At 40.4% G+C, this 20,870-nt stretch overlaps 1 protein-coding gene across 2 annotated transcripts in view; it reads left to right on the forward strand.

The window, feature by feature from the left end:
• The window catches only part of def6a (DEF6 guanine nucleotide exchange factor a), a 131,310-nt gene extending 111,467 nt beyond the window's left edge, over positions 1-19,843 (forward strand). The window contains exons 9-12 of one of the 2 annotated variants that reach the window (XM_048611952.1): positions 207-373; positions 2,133-2,331; positions 9,696-9,786; positions 17,381-19,843. In XM_048611952.1, the coding sequence (XP_048467909.1) occupies positions 207-373; positions 2,133-2,331; positions 9,696-9,786; positions 17,381-17,685 (762 nt within the window). In that variant the 3' untranslated portion in view covers positions 17,686-19,843. The remainder of the gene's footprint in view (positions 1-206; positions 374-2,132; positions 2,332-9,695; positions 9,787-17,380) is intronic. The other variant, XM_048611953.1, reaches the window with a different exon arrangement.
• The last annotated feature ends 1,027 nt before the right edge of the window (positions 19,844-20,870 follow it).

A 20,870-nucleotide genomic window follows, 5' to 3' on the forward strand; every position in this document is an offset into this window, starting at 1 on the left:
GAGATTGTCCACAAAGGACCCTTACAGTCAGTGGACAGTGAAGATTTTCACTTCATCAGATAGGCAAGACTGGAGACCAGACTGTTGTCTAATCCAATTGTCATGGCCTTCTATAGTTTGAATGGAGAAGTCAAGCTATAATTCAGGTTAAAGGCTCCTGATCGGCATTGTTTGCATTCTCATTTGGTAACCGCTGTTCTCCTCAGGCTCGAGCCAGCATGGAAGCAGAGATGGTATTGAAGGAGGCAGAGGCAGATCGCCAGAAAAAACGGATTCGTGAACTGGAGGATATGCAGAAACTCCTTGAGGAAGCTCTTTGTGCTGAGGTAACTGCTCGGCAAGAGGAGGAAGCAAAGAGATACGCACAGACCAGGTATGAAGAAAATACAAATATGTTTAATAGTGAACTAGAGCTGGAAGGACAGTGATGAACTGTGGTGCATCAATGGGGAATACCATCTGTGAGGTAGTTCATTGTTAGGTCTTTGGGATCTCCTTCACCTACTTGCTGAGCTCCCAATTTAATTCCTGTTACCATGAAAAAGGAGAATGTTAGTGGCAAAATCAGAGGATTTTGTTTGTTTCTTTACTTGTCTGCTGCTGTCATGTACCTCAGTCATGCTGCCACTTTCCACAGGCAATGGAAACACTGGGAAATTTCCAGTTTGGATCAGGTTCTTGATCAGATCCATCAAACTTCGAGATGAACCTGCCCCTTATATTCTAGCCATTAATTATAAAGGCTAACAATCCTTTAAGCTTTTTTGATTTGTTTTTGCAGCAGACTGCTACGTTTTAATGATCTGTGCATGTGGACCCATAAATTTCTTCAGCCCTATTGTTCTTTGCTTTTAACTATTTGCAAGAAAAGTCTTGTATCTAACTTTGCCAGCATTGAAATCCACCTTAGTTTTGCCCACTCACTTGTTATTAATGTCTTTTTAATTTTATTTCTCAATCTACAACACTTACTGTATAAACAATCTTAATGTTTTTCATGAACTTGTGTATTTGGCTCTCAAAGTCATGAAAAGTTGAGGTCCCAACACAGATACTTGTGGAATACAGTGAAACAGTACCTTCCAACTCAAATTCATAGGCAGAATCTAATTGTCTCTCTACAGTTGGTCTCTCAAATCCTTTTATTAACATGTGGGCAATAATGGGAACTACTGCTAATTAAAATTCCCCCTCTGTCATGTAGGGATAAGGGTAAATGATTTTGAGGTGTAGATTAACCAGAATATAATTGAATGACAGAGTTGGTTCAAGGAGTTGAATGTCGCACACCTGTTCCTAATAATCCTATATGCTGAAACTGGTTGTAAGGCTACTGCCTCATTATGCAGGCAAGGTATGTTATCCTCACTTTAAGGGGCCCTTTAAGTACATTTGAAGCATGAAACTCACTGAAAGACAAGTTTTGTAATAACTCGACCGTATACTGAACTGGTAATCTCTTTTGTAATAACTTGTTGCGTCACCTGGTCATGGGAACTAGCAGAAGGTCAATCAAACAAAACTACCCTCCTACTTTAACCAAGGAATTGCAGAACTGTCACTGAGTCAGGTAGATACTGGGGGTAAATCTTCTCCAATGGCTGAGTTTGTTGAAGCAATGAGGAGCTGTACAATACTGATTCTGGTCTATGTTGAGTCAATTAATCCCAGACATTAACGAACTTCACAGAGAATTTCCAAATTACTTCTACAACAACATTGTCACTGTTCAATTTTCTTATTTCAATGCTAAAGCAGTCAATTGCACATTGATTTATCTGTCTGATAAACTCTGGGAAGATTACACTGCGAAGCAAGTAAAAAATCACACAACACCAGGTTATAGCAGGTTGGACCATGACCAGGTTTCATGTGATTTTTGACCTTGTCCACCCCAGTCCAACACCGGTATCTCCACATCACTGTGAAGGAAGATGATGTCATAGAAGAGCAAAGCAAGAGTCCACATATCATCAACTGTGCATCAGTTGTTTCAAAGAGCAATCCAGTTCGGGGAAAAAAGTGTTGACAAATTTTGTGTGTATCAATGCAATAAGAAAATGGATTTTCGAAGTGAAAATAACTAATTCACGTTAGTTAATTAATAACTAATCCATTTGTTTTGCTTTTAGATTGTTGTCTGAGGAGGAAGACAAAATGAAAGCACTGATGCAGCTAAAGGAAGAGCAGGAGGAGCTAATTAGAAAAACGCAGAGAGAAAAACAGGAGTTAAGGCAAGAAATGGAAAACAAGTCCAAGATTCTAGAGGAAGCACAAAAACAGCTGGAGGAAGTGCGGGTCAACAGACAGCGAGCAGACCAGGATGTGGTGGTAAGTGTATACACTAACCAACACAGCAAACTATATCAGCAGTAAAATAACAACTCTAAGATTAGGAAGAAGCTAATACACTAGGGACTGATCTAATCACTAAATCACAGCATTTTACAATGTAAGATCATAACTGGAAGCAATACATACTGAACATTAGATGAAGTGGGTTTATTGCTCACATAAATATAGAGGTTAGAAATTATTTGAAGCAATGTTTATTACAACACTGCTTAATATGTTCAGCCCAAGTTCCTATTTCTGCAAACTTAATGGAGGGATCAATCTATTTATTTCAAATCACATTAAAATTTACTATAATTATGATGCTTTTGATTCTGAGAAGTCCAAATGTGAGCCATAAGTAATTTTCAGCCTGCATTGTGTTAGTTACAGAATTCATGAAGTAGACAAATCCGGTAGGAATGTTCTATAATCCTGTTGGTTTGGCTATATCTGAAAATGTCAAATAAAGTCATTAGAATCCAGATTATAAAATCAAAATCCATGACAAAAGATTGTACTGCCTTTGTTAGAAAAGAATTAGGTACTGGGACTGTATTATTAAAGTATATTATTCTGAGATTACTCATCATTTAAGAAGCAACAATTATAGTTGATATATGTGTGAAAATCTAATATAAACATAGAGACTTGGAAAATATTCAACAGGTCAAGCAGTATCTATAGAGTAAGGAACAGAATTAATATTTCAAGTTGATTGTTATTCATCAGTTCTGATGATAAGACATTGACTTAAGATATCAACCTCTATTAATCCAAACATCAGGATGAGTGACAGAGGGTTGTGAATGGTGTTCGCATTATAATGTCACCCTTAATCCATCCAATATACATCCATTGTGTTTTTATGGTGGTGAGTTTAGTGATGTCTTAAGTATTCCACTGTGGAAAGGTATTTGCTTCATTTACATATTTTAATTTGGTGCCTGATTTAAAATTAATTTCTACACATAGTTCCCAGAAGCTGGGAAACTTGGCATTCAAAGTGAGGTGGAAGTATCCATCAGAAGTCATAGAGTCATGCAGCTCAGAAACAGACCCTCCAGTCCAACTTGTCCATGCTGACTAGGTTTCCCAAACTAGTCCTATTTGCCCGCATTCGGTCCATATCCCTCTAAACCTTTCCTATTCATGTACCTGTCCAAACGTCTTTTAAATGTTGTAACTGTACCAGCCTCCACCGCTTCCTCTGGCAGCTCATTCCATATACTCACCACCCGCTGTGTGAAAAAGTTGCCCCTCAGGTGCCTTGTTATAACACTCCTTGTGGGCCATGGGGAACAGAAAGCTTCCCCAACCCACCAGTCAAGAAAGTGTTGGCCCTGCCTACTGTACCTCATAATCTCTCCCTTCCCCAGGCCCCCAACATTGACAATTTCTCTTCCCCAACCCCCCTCAAAGCCAACTGCAACACAACCCACATCATGTGCTAGATTCTCCAATGTGCAACCATGGCCAACCTCCCCCCCTCTCCCATTTCTTCACCCCCTCCCCGCCCCCGTTACCCACCCAAGCTTTGAATGCTGATTTTCTCCTCCCTCCCCCCCCCCCCCCTCCCACAGTTTGATTTCCAAGGACCTTTCCGAAGATTCTTTGGCTAAGGTCTCCAGAATGCAAGTTCTGAAGAAGAGTCATATCGGACCCAAAAAGATAATTCTTGTTTTCTCTCCATAGGTGCTGCCAGACCTGCTCAGTTTCTCAGGCATTTCTGTGTTTGCTCCAACTTCTTTTGTAATTTCCTTGCTCCACATCACCACCTACTCCCCACAGCCCACTCCCCCGTTCCCTCTGCAATTTGCACACAAGTATTAGCACCTTTAACTCTATTTCTCTGTTCACAGATGCTGCCTGACCTGCAAAATGTTCCCAGCTTTTACCGTTTTCAAATAAATAGTTTGCATTAGTTTCCACACCTATTTACACATTGGTCAAATCATGATGCAGGGACACTTGAGAGAAACTTCAGGTAGCCACTTGATCATAACCTTCTGGTTCTTTTCAAAATGTGAAAGAAGGCTTTTGTTGCTCAAAGGGACAATTGACCCAATATTGTGAGCTGATCAATTTATTGTACAGCTTGTACAGGAATGGGAATTTGGTGCCTAAAAACAGAGAGAGTAAATTTATTAATTTTTTGGCAAAAAGACTATCTACCATAAATGGCATGACTATAAACGAAAAAGATTTGCCACCTAATGGCAGCAACGTTGTTAATATAGTATAATTACTTCAGGAAATTTTAGGTTGTCCTCAAACCTCCTCCTTAGAACAAGGCCTGAGATTCTGTTTATTCATATTACATGGAATGGTACTCAATATGTATTTATTTTCATATAAATAAAGGGTGAACTGATACTGAATATCCATTCCCCACAGAGCTATCATGGCTTGTTGACATTTATACAGACTGCCGTGATACAGAGCTCCTGTCTAGAACAGGCAATGAAAGCCATTCTTTTGATGTGGGGTAGTACTGCTTCAGCCTTGACCTCTTTGTATCAAAGGTGGTTTCAGAGCCTTGTTTCCGCTAAGGTTGCTGTCTGCCCTTCCTCTCTGCCTTATAGAAATGTCAGATAGAAGACATGTTTTATTGACTCACACTATGCTTTCTGTGTTGATGGACCAGCACGCGGAGTACCAAGAAATTTGATGATGTGCTTTTTGTTTCAGAAAGAAAAAGACTTTTATTGTAAAATAGAGAGTAGCAATTTGGCTATTTTTGTAAATTCAGTGTTGTTAATGTTGTTGTTAAAGCTTATCATGAAGTTCTAAAATGCTACACCACGTGAGGTTGTCTTAATTGTGATTTTACTAAAGGAGAAGAGTGTCAGAAGCAGAGAATAATTTGAACATGTGGACAACGTGACTTCTAGCATGTGGTATCTTTACGGCAGCTAATGTGCCTGGTTTAAGGTCTGTGGACTATTAGTGGAGTGAGGAGCAGAATTAATATTTCAAGTTGATGATCCTTCGTCATTTCTGATGATAAGACATTGACCTGAAATATCAATCTCTGTTAACCCACACCTCAAGATGAGTGACAGAGGGTTGGGAATGGCATTCACATTATAATATCATTTCCAACCCATCCTATACGGTTTAAGTTTAAGGTAACATCACACTGGTTGAAGGTGATACCTTCTTTAAGAGTTTATTGGGGCTTTATAGTGATCGCTTTGAAACTCCTAAAAGTGTTACAGTTGACTGCATCTGCTTCCTGTGGGCTGCTGCTTTCAAATAACTGAGTCAAAGCATTCAACGTCCAAGGTGCAACCATATTTATCAAAAGTTCAAAAGCCTTAAAAGTAACAGCAAGCAACACTTAGAAGGTAAATTGCACAACCATAAGATGGGAACAATACTGCTGAGAAAATCACATCTTAGAAAAAAAACACAGAAAATGTTGGAAATACTCAACAGGTTATGGCAGCATCTGTGGAAAGAAGCCAAGTTAATGTTTCAGATCTGTAACCTTTCATCTAAAAGAACCAAATGGACGCAAGTAATAGTTTTGAGCAAGGGTTTGGGTGGAATCAAAACAGTAAAATAAAAAACTCAGCAGGTTTGACAGCATCTGTGGACAAAGAAGCAGTTAAAATTTTGAGTCTCATGTAATGCTGCTTTAGGACTGGGCACAACGTTAACTTTGTTTCTGTCTCCATAGATGCTACCAGACCTGCTGAGAATCTCCAGCATTTTCAATTCTTGTTTCAGGTTTTCCAGCATTCGCAATATTCTGGTTTTACTGAAGGGCTGGGTGGACAAAGACTGAAGGACGGTGAAGGGTGATAGGAAAGATTTAATAACAAAAGGGTTCGTCTCTGAGGACCAAAGGAAATAGTGATGGGGCAAGAATAGAAACTAAGAAACGAAAGATGCATCTAGAGCAGGTGTGCTGCTGACAGCAAGCAAAAAGTTAAGAAAAAGCTGAAACCTGCAGAGAAAAGGAAACAAAATAGTCCCTGAGATTATGGTCTGAAACTCTGTGTTGAGTCCAAAGAGCTGTAAAGTGCCTAATCAAAAGAGGGGCATTATTCTTCAAGCTTACGTGAGATTTGCTGGAATTATGGAGCTGGCCAAGGATAAAGATGTCAGTGAGAGCAGGGTGAAGAATTGAGATGACAAGAAGTGAAAGTTTGGGACCTGCCTGCAAACACAACAGAGCTGTTCTGCAAAGTGGTCAATCTATTCTGCATGCAGGGAGACCACATTAATGGTAATCAATGCAGTAGACCAGACTAAAAGAAATTTCATGCAAATCACTACTTCTCTCGAGAGGAGTGTTTGGAGTTTTGATGAAGACATATAAGTTACATTTTGTCCACTTGCATAAAAAAGTAGGAAAGGACAAGGTGTTAGGGGGTGACTGAGGAGTGGACCAGGGTATCATAGAGGGAACGGGCCCTTCTAGAATGCTGAGAGGGGAGATGAGGGATATGGTGGAAAATAATCCATTGAATACAGCAGCTGGTGGGGTGGGAAAGTGGGAACTAATGAACCCTAACATGGTTCTGTTTGGGAGGGGAAGAGGTGAGAGCACAAGTGCAGGATTTGTGGTTAACAGCCCTGCCAAAAGCAGTTGGGGGTGTACTCCTCAGTTGGGGAAGAAAGAACACATCTCTGATACACTGGTGTGGGAGGCTGCAGCATTAGAACAGTTGTGATAGGGATGGAGAATGAAATCCAAACAAGTTTTAAGAAGGCATAGTGGAGATCACTGTGCAAGACAGTGGTCTTTTAATGAATAGTAGTCGATAGGCTATGATAAAATTATAGAATGGTTTACAGCACAGAGAGAGGCAATTTGGCCCATTGTCCCTGTGCTGGCCTCCAGCAAAAATAAATTAGTTCATCTTGCTCCCCTGCCCTTTGCCCATAGCTCTGCAACTTTTATTCTCTTCAGGTGTGTATCTTTTGAACCCCACTGGAAATGATGAAAGGTTATTGACTGGAACTACTAACTTTTCTGCCTCTCTACAGATGCTGCAAGACTTGCTCAATGCTCTCAACATTTTATGCATTTGCTTCAACTTTCCAGCACTGTAGGTTTTTGCTTTTGTACAGGTCTTGTCTTGAGCTTATTGTGAGTTGACAAGGTGAGTATAGTACAGTTCAGCACAGGAACAGGCCCTTTGGCCCACCATGTCCGCACTTACCATGATGTCATTCTAAACTAACCCCAATTGCCTACACATGGTCCATATCCCTCTACTCCTTGCTGTTCATGTGTCTGTCTAAATGCCTCTTACAAGTTGTTATCATATCTGCTTCTGCTACCTCCCATGGCAGCATATTCCAGGCAACAACCACCCTCTATAAAAAAAAACTTGCCCTGCACATCTCCTTTAAACTTGCCCCCTGTCACCTTAAGTGTTTGCCTCCTGGGAAACAGACTCCAACAATCACCCTATCCATGCTTCTCATAATTTTATATGCTTCTATCCAGTCGCCTGTCAGCCTCTGATGTTCTAGCGGAAAAAGTCCAAATTTATCCAACTTCTCCTTATTGTTAATACAGTCCAATCCAGACAAAATTCTGGAATACCTCTTTTGCACTCTTTCCAAAGTATCCATATCCCTTCTATAGTGTAGCAACCAGAACTGCACAGCATAGTCCAAATGCAGCCAAACTGAAGTTCTATACAGTAACAACATGATTTGCCAGCTTTTATACTCAGTGCCCCAATCGGTGAAAGCAAGCATGCTGTGTGCCTTCTTTACCACCTTATCCACTCACTCATGTTGCCATTTTCAGGGAGCTATGGACTTGCACCCCAAGATACTCCTGATATCAATGCTCTTAAGGGTCCGGCCACTCCCTTTTGTATTAGACCTCCCAAAATGCATCACCTTACAATTGTCTGGATTCAACTCCCTCTGCCATTTTTCCGCTCAACTTTCCAAATGTTCTTTATCCTGCTGCATCTTTTTAACAAAACAAGAGAATGCACAATAAAGAGGATATTGAGAGGTAGAGAAAGTGAGAGACCTTCATGTGCATGTCCACAGGTCGTTGAAGGTGGTAGGAGAGGTGTATATGGGATGCTTTCCTTTATTGGATTTAATGCTATACCTGTATAAAATGCTGGTTAGGCCAAAGTTGTAATTGTGAGTACAGTTCTGCTCACTGCATTAAAAGAAGGACATAATTGCTCTGGTAAAAGTAGGGACAGTTACAAGAATGTTGCCAGAGCTTAAGAATTAGTGACGATGACAGATTGGATGAGCTGTGATTGTTTTCTTTAGAACAGAGGAAGCTGTGGGTGACTGAAGTGAGGAGGGGAAAATAATGAGGCCTGGATGGTCTAGACAGGAAAGACCTGTTTCCCCTTGTTGAGCACAAATTTAAGATGATTAATGGAAGGATTAGAGAGGACATGAAGGAAAAACTTGCAACCAGAGGTTGAAGGTCTAGAATTCATTGCCTTCTTTGGTAATGGAGGCCGAAATGCTCAACTCATTTCAGAGGTTCCTGGAGCAGCACCTGTAACTTTCAAAGCCACATACAGGCTGAAATAACTCCATAGAGGCCGGTATGCTGTCACCAAATCATCCTTTATTTACACGTGGAGAGTTCTTGACGCTGATCCAGCTCCCTCAGAGCCAGCTGTCAGAATGAACAGGATGTCTGACACTCCTGCTCTTGTCTGTCAGCCAGGGCTCCCTGATTGGAGCTGTTAATCTGGTCCAATCAGAGAACTCATTCTATGAAGTCTACCTGGCTGACATTGTTACAATCACTTAACATGGGCCAGGTGCTGGAAAGTGCAGCTGGTTTTCATTGGCAGACATGATAGTGCTAAGTCCTCAGTTGTCGCTGCTTTCATATGTAACTTCTTAGTTCGTTGTTTTGCAGAGTAAACTAGGATTCATGTTAAGACTGAATGGACTCACTCTCCTTAATTGAAGAACTTTAAAATGTCTTTACGTTATTAGCACGTTTTATGCCATTACAATTGGCCTCATTGTTTAACTTAGTGAATGTAGTGCAGCAAAATTTACTTGTAGATATAAGCTAATCAGCCCATTCAGAGATACTATTACACATCACTGGAGTGGGTGAGACTTGATCCTGAACCTGCTGGCTCAGAAGTGGGGACACTACCGCTGTGCCATAATAATCCATAGAATTGACTTGAATGCTTGCACTTTTAATGAAATATTGATTAGTTTCTTCTCTCCACACAATTACAGAATGAAAAATATATCTCAGCAAAGAAAAATTATATATTGCTGAGATCCTGTGCAGGTACTAACACGTGACAGGTTTCCAATTGTTCATTAATACAGACCGTGCAGCATTTATTTGGTGACAATTTTCTCCCCTTTGTTTTTTACAGGCTGCACAGAAGAAATTGCGACAAGCAAGTTCACATGTTAAGCACTGGAATGTTCAGATGAACAGGCTAATGCGTCCAATTGGACCAGGAGGTAACTTAGCAACATTGAGGTTAATTATGTTCTTGAGACAAAATGTCACCTTTTAGAGTCATAGAGCTGTACAGCATGAAAAAAAACCCTTCGGTCCAACTCGTCCAATGCCAGCAGGTATCCTAAATTAATCTAGTCCTATTTGCCAGCATTTGGCCCATATCCCTTTTAAACCCTTCCTATTCATATACTCATCCAGAAGCCTTTTAAATGCTGTAATTGTACCAGCCTCCACCACCTCCTCTGACAGCTCATTCTATACATGGACCATTCTCTGCGTGAAAGAGTTGCCCCTTAGATCCCTTTTATATCCTTGCCCTCTCACCTTAAACCAATGCCCTCTAGTTTTGTACTCCTCTACTCTGAGGAAAAAGACCTTGACTATTCACCCTATCCATGCCCTTCATGTTTTTGTAAACTTCTATATGGTCACCTCTCAGCCTCTGACACTCCAGGGAAAATAGCCCCAGCCTATCCAGCCTCTCCCTATAGCCCAAACACTCCAATCCTGGCAACATCCTTGTGAATCTTTTCTGAACCTCTTCAATTAACAATATCCTTCCTATAGCAGGGAGACCAGAATTGAATGCAGTATTCCAAAAATGGCCTAACTAATGTCTTGTACAGCTGCAACATGACCTCCTAACTCCCATGTTCAATGCGCTGACCAATAAATACAAGCATACCAAACGCCTTGCCCTGTCTACTTGCAACTTCACTTTCAAGGAACTATAGACCTGCACTCCAAGGTCTCTTTGTTTGGCAACAATCCCCAGGACCTTACCATTAGGTGTATAAGTCCTGCCCTGATTTACCCTACCAAAATGTAGCACCCCAGATTTACTTAGATTAAACTCCATCTGCCACTCCCTGACCCATTTGATCAAGGTCCCATTGTACTCTGAGGTAACCTTCTTCGCTGTCCACTACACCACCAATTTTGGTGTCATCTGCAAACTTACTAACCATACCTCCTTTATTCACATCCAAATCATTTTATTTAAATGATAAAAAGCAGTGGACCCAGTACCAAACTTTGTATTTTTTTTCAAATTGGAATATTTATTTGAAAGTTTACTTCAGAAAATATAGACCCAGAAATTTTATGTCACTTTCATTACCTTTATTCTTCAACAAAAAGCTGTGTCTAAAATTTATAATTGGTTTATAAAGCTGAGACTAGAGTCAGCACTAGGGTGGCACGGTGACTCAGTGGTTAGCACTGCTGCCTCACAGTGCGAGGAACCCGGGTTCGATTCCAGCCTCGGGTGACTGTCTGTGTGGAGTTTGTACATTCTCCCCATGTCTGTATGGGTTTCCTCCAGGTGCTCCAGTTTCCTCCCACAGTCCAAAGATGTGCAGGTTAGGTGGATTGGCCATGCTAAATTGCCTGTAGTGTTCAGGGATGTGTAGATTAGGTGGGTTATAGGAGGACAGGTTTGGGTGGGATGCTCTGAGAGTTGTTGTGGACTTGTTGGGCCAAAGGGCCTGTTTCCACACTGTAGAGATTCTATGAGTTCATGAATCTATGATTCCTGTCCAAAAACATAATCAAGGTGGAGAGGAAATTTGACAGAGTGACTCCCAGTGGGCTTTGGTGTTTAGCCATTTGTCTAGGGTTTCTGTCAATCATCTGTGGATGAGCCAGTGCAAGCTTTCAGAAACTCCAGGCTGTTATCGTTATTGTGGATACATGCATCCCAAACTGTCTATATTGCTATAGCAACAGTCAGCAGGAGGATGGTTGTCACTCTGCTCTTTCACTTGGCCACAGTCTTTCATTTGTCTACCTTGCATTCCCAATCATTTTATTTTGGACTTACACTCCTTCTCTTTCCACTCCGGCCTTAGCAAAAGTTAATCAATATTTCATATCCATTTTAAATCTTCATATAGACTAAAGCAACAGTTATCCCAACATGAAACATTTCCCATTGACTGGAAAAATTTCTTTAAATGTGAGTATTTCTTTTCCTGTTTTAGCTGCTTGTATTTATCACCTGCCCTTTTTTTGGAAGAAAAGACCATTGCATAGAAAACCACCCTTATAGCCTCATTACTTGCAATCCACATAATGTTAATCTGTTGCTCAACCCCACTACAAAACTTTTTTTTTTATTCATACCAATTATTCTGGGCTAGGTCACCTTCAGTCAATGACCTTGAAATATGTAGCTGCTGTTCCTTATAGCTACACCTGCCAGGAGATCTGCCCCATTTGTCTGGCCAACCACTCTGTAACAACTTTCATCCAACTACATCTCGATGGCTGCTGTTCCAGCTCTGCTACACTTTTGTCCTTCGGAAGAGATATCTCTCTCATTTAAACTGATGCTATTAATTGCAAAACTGTACGTGGATGCTACACTATAAATGTGGGCTGCTAACACATACATATGTGAAATAAGAACAAACAGTATAGCACAAGAACAGGCCCTTGGGCCAACCAAGACTCTGCCGATTTATGATGTCTTTCTAAACTAAAAACCTTTTGCCTCAACATGGTCCATACTCCCTGCCTATTCGTGTATCTGGCAAGAGGCTTCTTAAAGGCTGCTATTATGTCCACCTCCACGAGCACCTCTGGCAGCTCATTTCAGGTACTTACCACTCTCTGTGTAAAAAAAAAACAAACTTGCCTTTCACATCTTCTTTAAACTTTCCTCCTTTTACCTTAAACTTACGTCTCCTCATAATTGGCACATCTACCTAGAGAAAATGACTCCAACTCTCCATTCTATCATTGCCTCTCATCATTTTATAAACTTCATCCTTCAACATTAAAGTGAAAACAAACCACGTTTGTCCAATCTCTCCTAATAGCTGATACCCTCCAAACCAGGTTACGTCCTGATAAACCCTTTCTGTACCATCTCCAAAGCCTCCACCTTTTTATGGTAGTGTGGCAACCAGAACTGTCCACAATATTCCAAATGTGGCCTAACTAAAGTTCTGTACAAACTGCAAATATTAAGAAGATTATCGATGATGCACAGGTTACTTTCTATTTGTCTTCCTTGTTAGATTGGCATATCTAATATCTCTGTAGGCCAGGTTGGAACAGAGCTGGAGGAATATGATGTAATGTTTACAGGTCAAACTTTTTTAAGAAAGCTAATTACAGGTTGCTAGAGGTATAATGATAAATAAAATGATCAGGAAGTTGTTGGCTGTGAAGACAGTTGAATCACAAACAATATTTTGTTGCATGCCTTTAAAGCATTAGTTGTCTAGTTTGTGGTTGGGCTCAGTTGGTCATTTCCTGCTGCTATTTAATTGTTACCTATCAGCACTGACTTATTGTGCCTTTAGATATATGCAAGAGAAATAACTCAATACAGTGCGGGTAAAGTTTGAGTCATTCAGCGGTGAATAAAGGATTCTTTCTATCCTTTCGTGAGTCAATTAAAAACTGAGTGAATGAAAACCTACTTTGTGCCACTTTAACAGCTGCTGTATTGTGTTCAGAACTGAAACACCTATGACAAATAATGGAATATTAGTCAGCACGTTGCATTGCAAGTGCAAAGCAACACGGACAGCCTTCAGTAATTATAAAATCCAATCCCATTAATCATGCCTCTCATTTTTAAAAAAAAATTAATCTATAAACATTACGTGTGATAAATTTTTCTACATCATATTCCCCACCTCTCATCAAACCTTGCCCAAGGATATATTAGATATGTCAATCTAACTAGGAAAATAAATAGAAAGCTATCCTGTGCATCATCGGTAATCTTATTGACTAACATTTTGCACATGCGTGTGTGAGCGCATGTACACTAAACATTTATTGCAACCAAAACCAAGCTGTGAAATAGAAACATAGAAAATAGGAGCAGAGTAGGCCATTCAGCCCTTTGAGCCTGCTCCACTATTCAATATGATCATCCAATTCCAGACCCTGTTCCCAATTTCTCCTCATTCCCTTTGATCCCTTTAGTCCCAATAACGAACTGTATCGAATTCGTTATTGAAACCATTCAATGTTTTGGCCTCAACTGCTTTTTGTGACGGAGAATTCCACAGGCTCACCACTCTCTCTGGCTAACGACATTTCTCCTCATCTCAGTCCTAAATACATTACTGCGTATCCTTAGACTATAACCTATGGTTCTGGATTCCCCTGTCATTGAGAACACTGTTCCTACATTTCTGAAGAAGGGTCTCAACCCGAAATGTCAGCTTTCCTGCTCCTCTGATGCTGCCTGGCCCGCTGTGCTCCTCCAGCTCGACACTGTGTTATCTTTCCTGCATTTACCTAGCCTAGTCCTGTTTGCATTTAATAAGTTTCCATGATATGTCCTCTCCTTCATCTAAACTCAGTGAAAATTATTCTTACTGATTCTGTTTCTTCATATGTTAATCCTGTCATCCCAGGAACAGTCTAGTAAACCTTTGTTGCACTCCCTCCATAGCCAGAATATCCTTCCACAGATAAGAGGTCCAAAACTGCAAACAATGCTCCAGGTGTGATCACAGCAAGACATCCCTGCTCCTGTGCTTGATTCCTCTCGCTTTGAAGGGCAACACACCATTTGTTTCCTTCACTGCCTGCTGCACCTACATGCTTACTTTCAATGACTGCTGTACAAGGACACCCAGGTCTTGTTGCACTTCCCCCTTTCCCAATCTGTCACCATTCAGATAGTCTGCTGTCCTCTTTTGCTACCTCACATTTTACTTCATTCGCCATGCATTTGCCCACTCACTCAACTTGTCCAAATTACACTGAAGCCTCCCTGCATCCTCCTCACAGTTCACCCTCTTACCCAGCTTTGCATTGTCTCCAAACTTTGATGTGTTACATTTAGTTCCCTCCTCTGAATCATTAATATACCTAGTGACCTGCTACTTTAAATCAAAGACAGTCTAGCCGACCAGGATTTGGGGAATGTGAGGTCATGTGGATAAGTTTGAGATGATCATTTGTACCTCCAGCAACTGTTTTGAATTATGCCAGAAGAGTTTATTGTTTAAATCATGCCCCACTCCACTCCCTGGCACCTTCTTCCTCACCCATTGCTATCCTACTGAGCCTCATCTGTCAGCTTCAAACACACCTCTCTCACTCATCCCCACTGTGATCTGTCTGCTCTGAGATCTCCTCCAGCCCACCCTCCGCCTCCCCCTATCCCACCGTTTGTCAGCTTCCCCAACCCTTTGGGACAGTCCGCTTTACTGATCACCAGCTGCATGCTTCACCCACTCCAAATCTAGTCACACCATCCCTTGATTTGTCTTTTCTGTCACAGACTGGTCATCAGATCGGAAATGTGGAACCAAATAATGCAAACAGGTCCTGTAGTTCAAACTGCAGGGACTTTGAGTCACAAAGCACGGAAACAGACCCTTCGGTCCAACCAGCCCATGTCAACCATAATCCTAAACTAAACTAGTCCCACCTGCCTGAATTCGGCCCATATCCCTCCAAACATTTCTTATTCATGTACTTCCCTAAATGTCTTTTAAACGGTCTAACTGTACCCGCATCCACTATTTATTCTGGAATTTCATTCCACACAAAAACCACTCCATATGTTTTAAAAAAAAATTGCCCCCATGTCCTTTTTAAATCTTTTTCCTCTCACCTTAAAAATATGATGCCTAGTTTTCGAAATCCCCCACCATAGGGAAAGGACATCTACCATTCACCTGATCTGTACCCCTGATGATTTTATAAACCTCCATAAGATCAACCCTCAATCTCTGACCCTCCAGTAAAAAGTATCCCAGCCTTTTCCAGCCTCTCCTTGTAACTCAAACCCTCCATTCCTGGCAAAATCCTGGTAAATCTCTTCTGACCCCTCTCCAGCTTAATAATATCCTTCCTATAACAGAGCGACCAGAACTGGACACAGTAATCCAGAACAGACTTCTGGGCTTCTCATCCATAACTCCTCCCCACTTCCCTATTCCAAAATATTGCCAAAGAGATTGGAACTATACTTTGCTCGCATTAAAGATCATGAAATCATTAGGAGTAAGAAACTGGATCATCACACATTTGTACTTTTGCTTATTTTACATCTTAAGGACCCCATCACGTCTTTACAATGACATACTTTAAAGCAGCTGCTAGTACTATTGACCAAACAGTTTACCTATGTTTTAGCTACTTACTTTCTCCGCCTACAGCATCTTGAGTCTTGGTGCTCTCTTGCTGAACTTTTATCTCACTTACTCACTGCTAATGTTTCCTCTGATTTTTGTTTTTCCTGCCTGGACATCTAAGTTTTGTGTGTGCTATGTTAAAACAGAGGGTGTCCTACAGTGGAGGCTGACGGCATGCGTGTGGGGTTTTCTGGAGGCTGCACAGCTCACAGGGAGCATTGCTCAGGCAGTTAGTAAACTAAAGATACAAGTAATGTGCTGATAACAAGTCCAAACCTGTCCCTGGATCACTATGAGAAATTCTTGCATGCTGCAGTGCAGCGAGATTTGAGTAGCTGGTAAACTGACACTTCTACAGTTGAAAACTGGATACAGAAACAACAGGGCAGAGAAATAGGTCACACTTATCATTAGATTTCTGAATTTCATACTGTGATCTGCTACGCCATAGTTGTTTGGGTGATCAACAGGTATCAGGCTCCTTAATTTGTGCCCTTGAGCTGTTTGCAAAATGTTATTACGAAATTCAGGTCTAAATAGCAGAAACTGAGTTTCTCGAGAGCTGAACCACGTATAACAAATGGGTGCAATGATTTCCTGAGCTCCAGAAATCCCAGCCTATTTCAATGTCTTACCCAGCACTTTGTTACTTTTGTCAAGAGTAAGTAGTTTTTGTTCCAAGATTGCTATATGCTTTCTAATTAAATAATACTCTTTTGAAATGATGTTTTACACATCAGAAGGTGATGTACATCTTCTCCAAAAGGTTAAAAACAAATTAAAAGCAGCCAAGACAAGGTGACTGGCCATGGCTCAGAAATGGATATAACGATTGATAGATTTCCCTTGAATATTAATTGTGATTGAACACCTGCTCATCACAATCTATTAATGGGCCTCTGAATATTTCAATACACTTTAAAGTGAAGGATGAGTTAAGGCATGTAATCGCCGAAGTAACAGAAATTCGATTTAAGCATTGAGAAAACAGGACTGCAAAAATATAAACAGACATTAAAATTTCATAAAACTGGTACTGAGCAGCCATCTGTTTGTGTGGGAGTAGCAGGAAATTCCCTTTTGGTCCTGCTTTTGATGAAACGTAAATAGCAGTTCAGGGATTAGTGTCTGTACATGCAGATGTACACACACACACACCATTTCAACACCAGCCATATGTAGCAACTGCTGCCATTTGCATAGTTCAGTATTGTAGGCTCCTGGGTCTTTTCCTATCGTATTGCATGGACTAAGGTCCCATTCTGCTCCTACGAGGCAGCAACTCAGTTTCTGCATTTCTGGTCAATACAGACCTTTCTCCATCTATCTGCTTAAGCAGAAATAGAACAATAAAGAGTCTATGTTATTGCAATCTGTAAATAACCTGGTGGTGTCAAAAAAACAGTCTGCTTAGTGAAGCGATCTTATATCATTACACATGTGGCTGTCCTCAAAATGTTTGCTCTTTTTGTTACAGATAAGCGGCCTACGCCTCCCATTGTGCCTAACTATCGAGGATCAATAGGGGGACAGCAGGAGGCACGAGTAAAGTTATCGGGAAAGACTGAGGAGAAAGGTAACACAACTGCCGATGAGTGTAGGAAAGAGAATCTCCATCGCTCACTGTCAAACTGTCCTTCTAACGCAAACTCAGTTGAGGAAATGGAGACCTCAGCTTTAAATGGACAGGTGAAAAGGAATTCAGTGGAAATTAGAAAACCGATGCAACGGTCTTCCTCAGAGGATCCAGAACATGCTCCGACAGAGGAACTCATCAGATAGTTTGGATGTCAACAGAGGTGATTCAAAATAGTTGACATTCCATTGCTTCATATTGGACAATAACATCAGGTCACAAAGAGTCGTCCAATAAAGTTCACAGTCACGAGTGCAAAGAGTAAAAGTTAGATGTCATCAATGAAGTCAGCCATTTTATTCAGCCTTTTCCACAAGGATGACCGAGGTTACTAAAGACAAAACAATGTGAAATTGCCTGAAACCATCAGCTATTGTTTGCATGCAGCAGTACTTAATGCATCTTTAGACCAATAATGGTGAAGGAGAACTTTAAAATTGGAGTTTTGTCTTATTTACATTCTTACACCATAATACAATTTGTGGATATTGAGTTTTTATAAACTTTTTAATTGGCAAAAAAAGTCTGTGTAAAAAAATAAGATATCATCTGTTTACTTTGAGTGCTGTCAGCCTCCTCACCATTAACCGAACAAACTACACAATCAGCTTTATTTGTAGACATTAGAATTGAAAAGTTGGGAAGTTATGCTAAACCTGTGACCAACTTTGGTTAGGCCACACTTCAAAGACTGTGCATGCTTTGGTCATCGTATTGTGAGAAAGGATGTAGAGGCACTAGCTGCAATGAATGGGTATATCGATCAAGAAAGTATTAACAGGCAGGGCATTTTTCCTCCAGTAAACGGAAGGCTGAGGGGAGACTGGTCTTTAAAATGATGAAAGGTTTTGCTAGAGTGGATATGGACAGATTGTTTGCACTTGTGGGAAGGACCATAATCAGAGGCCATCATTAGAAGAGAGTCACCAAGAAATCCAATAGGGAATCCGGAGGAATGAATTTACACAGAATGTTGAGAATGTAGAACTTGCTCCCTAATAATATAAATGCATTTAAGGGGACATTAGACAAACCTATGAGGGAGAAGGAAACAGAGGCCTATGATAATTACTATTTCAATTAAAAATGATGGCGACAGGAGGGAAGGCCTGTCTGGCAATTAATACCGCATGGACTGGTTGGATTAAATTGGATGAGCTGTCTGGAAATTGCTGAAATTCAACCTAAAAAGCCAACAAGGTGCAGAGCTGGATGAACACAGCAGGCCAAGCAGCATTGTAGGAGCAGGAAGGCTGATGTTTTGGGCCTAGACTCTTCTTCAGAAATGGTCTAGGCCCAAAACTTCAGCCTTCCTGCTCCTCTGATGCTGCTTGGCCTGCTAATGTCTGCTTTTAAAACATGTCAATGTTTTTCAATTTGTTCTATAATGTTGAGGTACCTATTAATGCTATTAATTGTTTTGATTTGTTTTCATTAGTACCAAAGCAGTGTTCAGAACTTAAACCCATCCACACTGCTTCAAGATTTTTGGTTTGAGAAGTGTAAAGCCACACTTATCCAAACTTGCCAGTGTGTGTCAGCCAAAGACCGGCAAGTTCTTAAATCAAACAGTTTCGATCCATGGTAAACTAGTTTGGATTTCTAGGCTCACTGACTGACATCTCTGTTAAATGTGAATACAAGCAAAATATGTATCAAATACTTCTTCAATGGCATTGTACAACTTTAGTGTAACTCTAATTTTGTACAGGGCATTCAAGTGTGAGGTGCAGGATTTAAAGCGTGTCATTTCTGCTATATGCTTTCAAATGAACGTGTCCTTTATTTTGGGCTACAGTCAGAAGTATTTCAAATCATCTCAACTTGCTTTTGGTTTATGCTTTAAATTTTGTAAAATATATGTGCGGTTTTTAATAAATATTTAGAAAATTTGTTGGAAGTTTCTTTTGAAATAAATGAATAGCTGATACTAGCTAACTCCAGAAGTATCTATTTTAAAAGATTACTATTTGATACGACTGGGATTTGTTAGCACAAATAATGTCTATTTGTATAGTTTGTTTATTGACAATTGCAGTCTGCCTTACAAAATATGCATAACCAATGTGATTGTTATTAAACATCATCTTAATCCACAGTTATATTTCTTTTTAATATAGTTTCCATATGTCAAGTTCTAATTAAACAGCTGATTAAGATCAAAACAATGTTTTAGTTATAGCTTTTGCCAAGTTAAATTATAGACAATTCTTTTTCAATCCTCTACATGATCCAGTAATTCAGAAAACACCTGTACAGTATTATTGCAATTCAGCTGTAATAAAGTAGTTTTCTTAAAACGTCTGACTCACTCTCTATATCTTTTTGCACACAGTCACAGAGCAGTGGGAAGAGCTAAGTACTGTGATGTCACTTTGTTAATGGCTCTCCTAAAATTCCAAAGACACTTTTGTATTCACTTTAATATTACTCGCCCTCAAGAGACCTGAGGGTGCATGTACCCAATTTTTGAAGGTGTCTGGATTTATTGAGAGGATGGTTAGCAATTTTTGTGATATCCAGGACTTCATAAATAGAGATACTGAGTACAAAAGCAGGAACATTATGCTGCTCCTTTATTAAAGCTCTGTTTAGACCTCAGCTACAGCAATTGTAGTCACCGTGCTTTCATACTTCAGAAGAAAGGTTACTGGACTTGAAATGTTAACTCTGTTTCTCTCTCCACAGATGCTGTCAAACCTGCTGATTTTTCCCACCATTACTGTTTTTGTCTCTGGCATGAATAGTTGAGGGCAGGTTCACCTGAAGTCTCCCTGCCTGCTCTTTGTAGCTAATTAAACGATCTAATTCCAACTTGCAAGCAGACATGTTTTATTGTGAAAAGGAGCGAAACTCGATAATATTGATATTCAGAGATGTGGGTACGCTCACAAATGGAGCACAATGTTTGCATGTAGGTACAGTCAGCAATTAGGAAGTGAACTGTTCTGTTAGATTTTTTACAAGGGGATCAGAGTACAAGAGTAACAAAGTGTTGGTACAATTAGACCATGCTTTGGATGGACCATACCTGGAGTACAGTATTGGTTACCATCTTTAAGGAAGGATTTACATTGGATGCGGGGCAGTGAAGATTCCCTACATTGGTTCTTGGAATAAGAGAGCTATCTTATGATGGGAGGCTGAGTACTATGGGCCTTTACTGTCTCAAGTTCAACAGAATGAGAGGTGATCTCTTTGAAACATACAAGATCTGGAAGTGATTTGACAGGGTAGATACAGAGCTGGCTGGGGTAGTCAGAACATTATGGCACTCATCTCGGGATCAAGCTGATCAAGTAGGACTGAGAGAAATTTCTTCACTCCAAAT

This window comes from Rhincodon typus, chromosome 25 (genome assembly GCF_021869965.1).
Source record: "Rhincodon typus isolate 14 chromosome 25, sRhiTyp1.1, whole genome shotgun sequence".
Classification (NCBI taxonomy): domain Eukaryota; kingdom Metazoa; phylum Chordata; class Chondrichthyes; order Orectolobiformes; family Rhincodontidae; genus Rhincodon; species Rhincodon typus.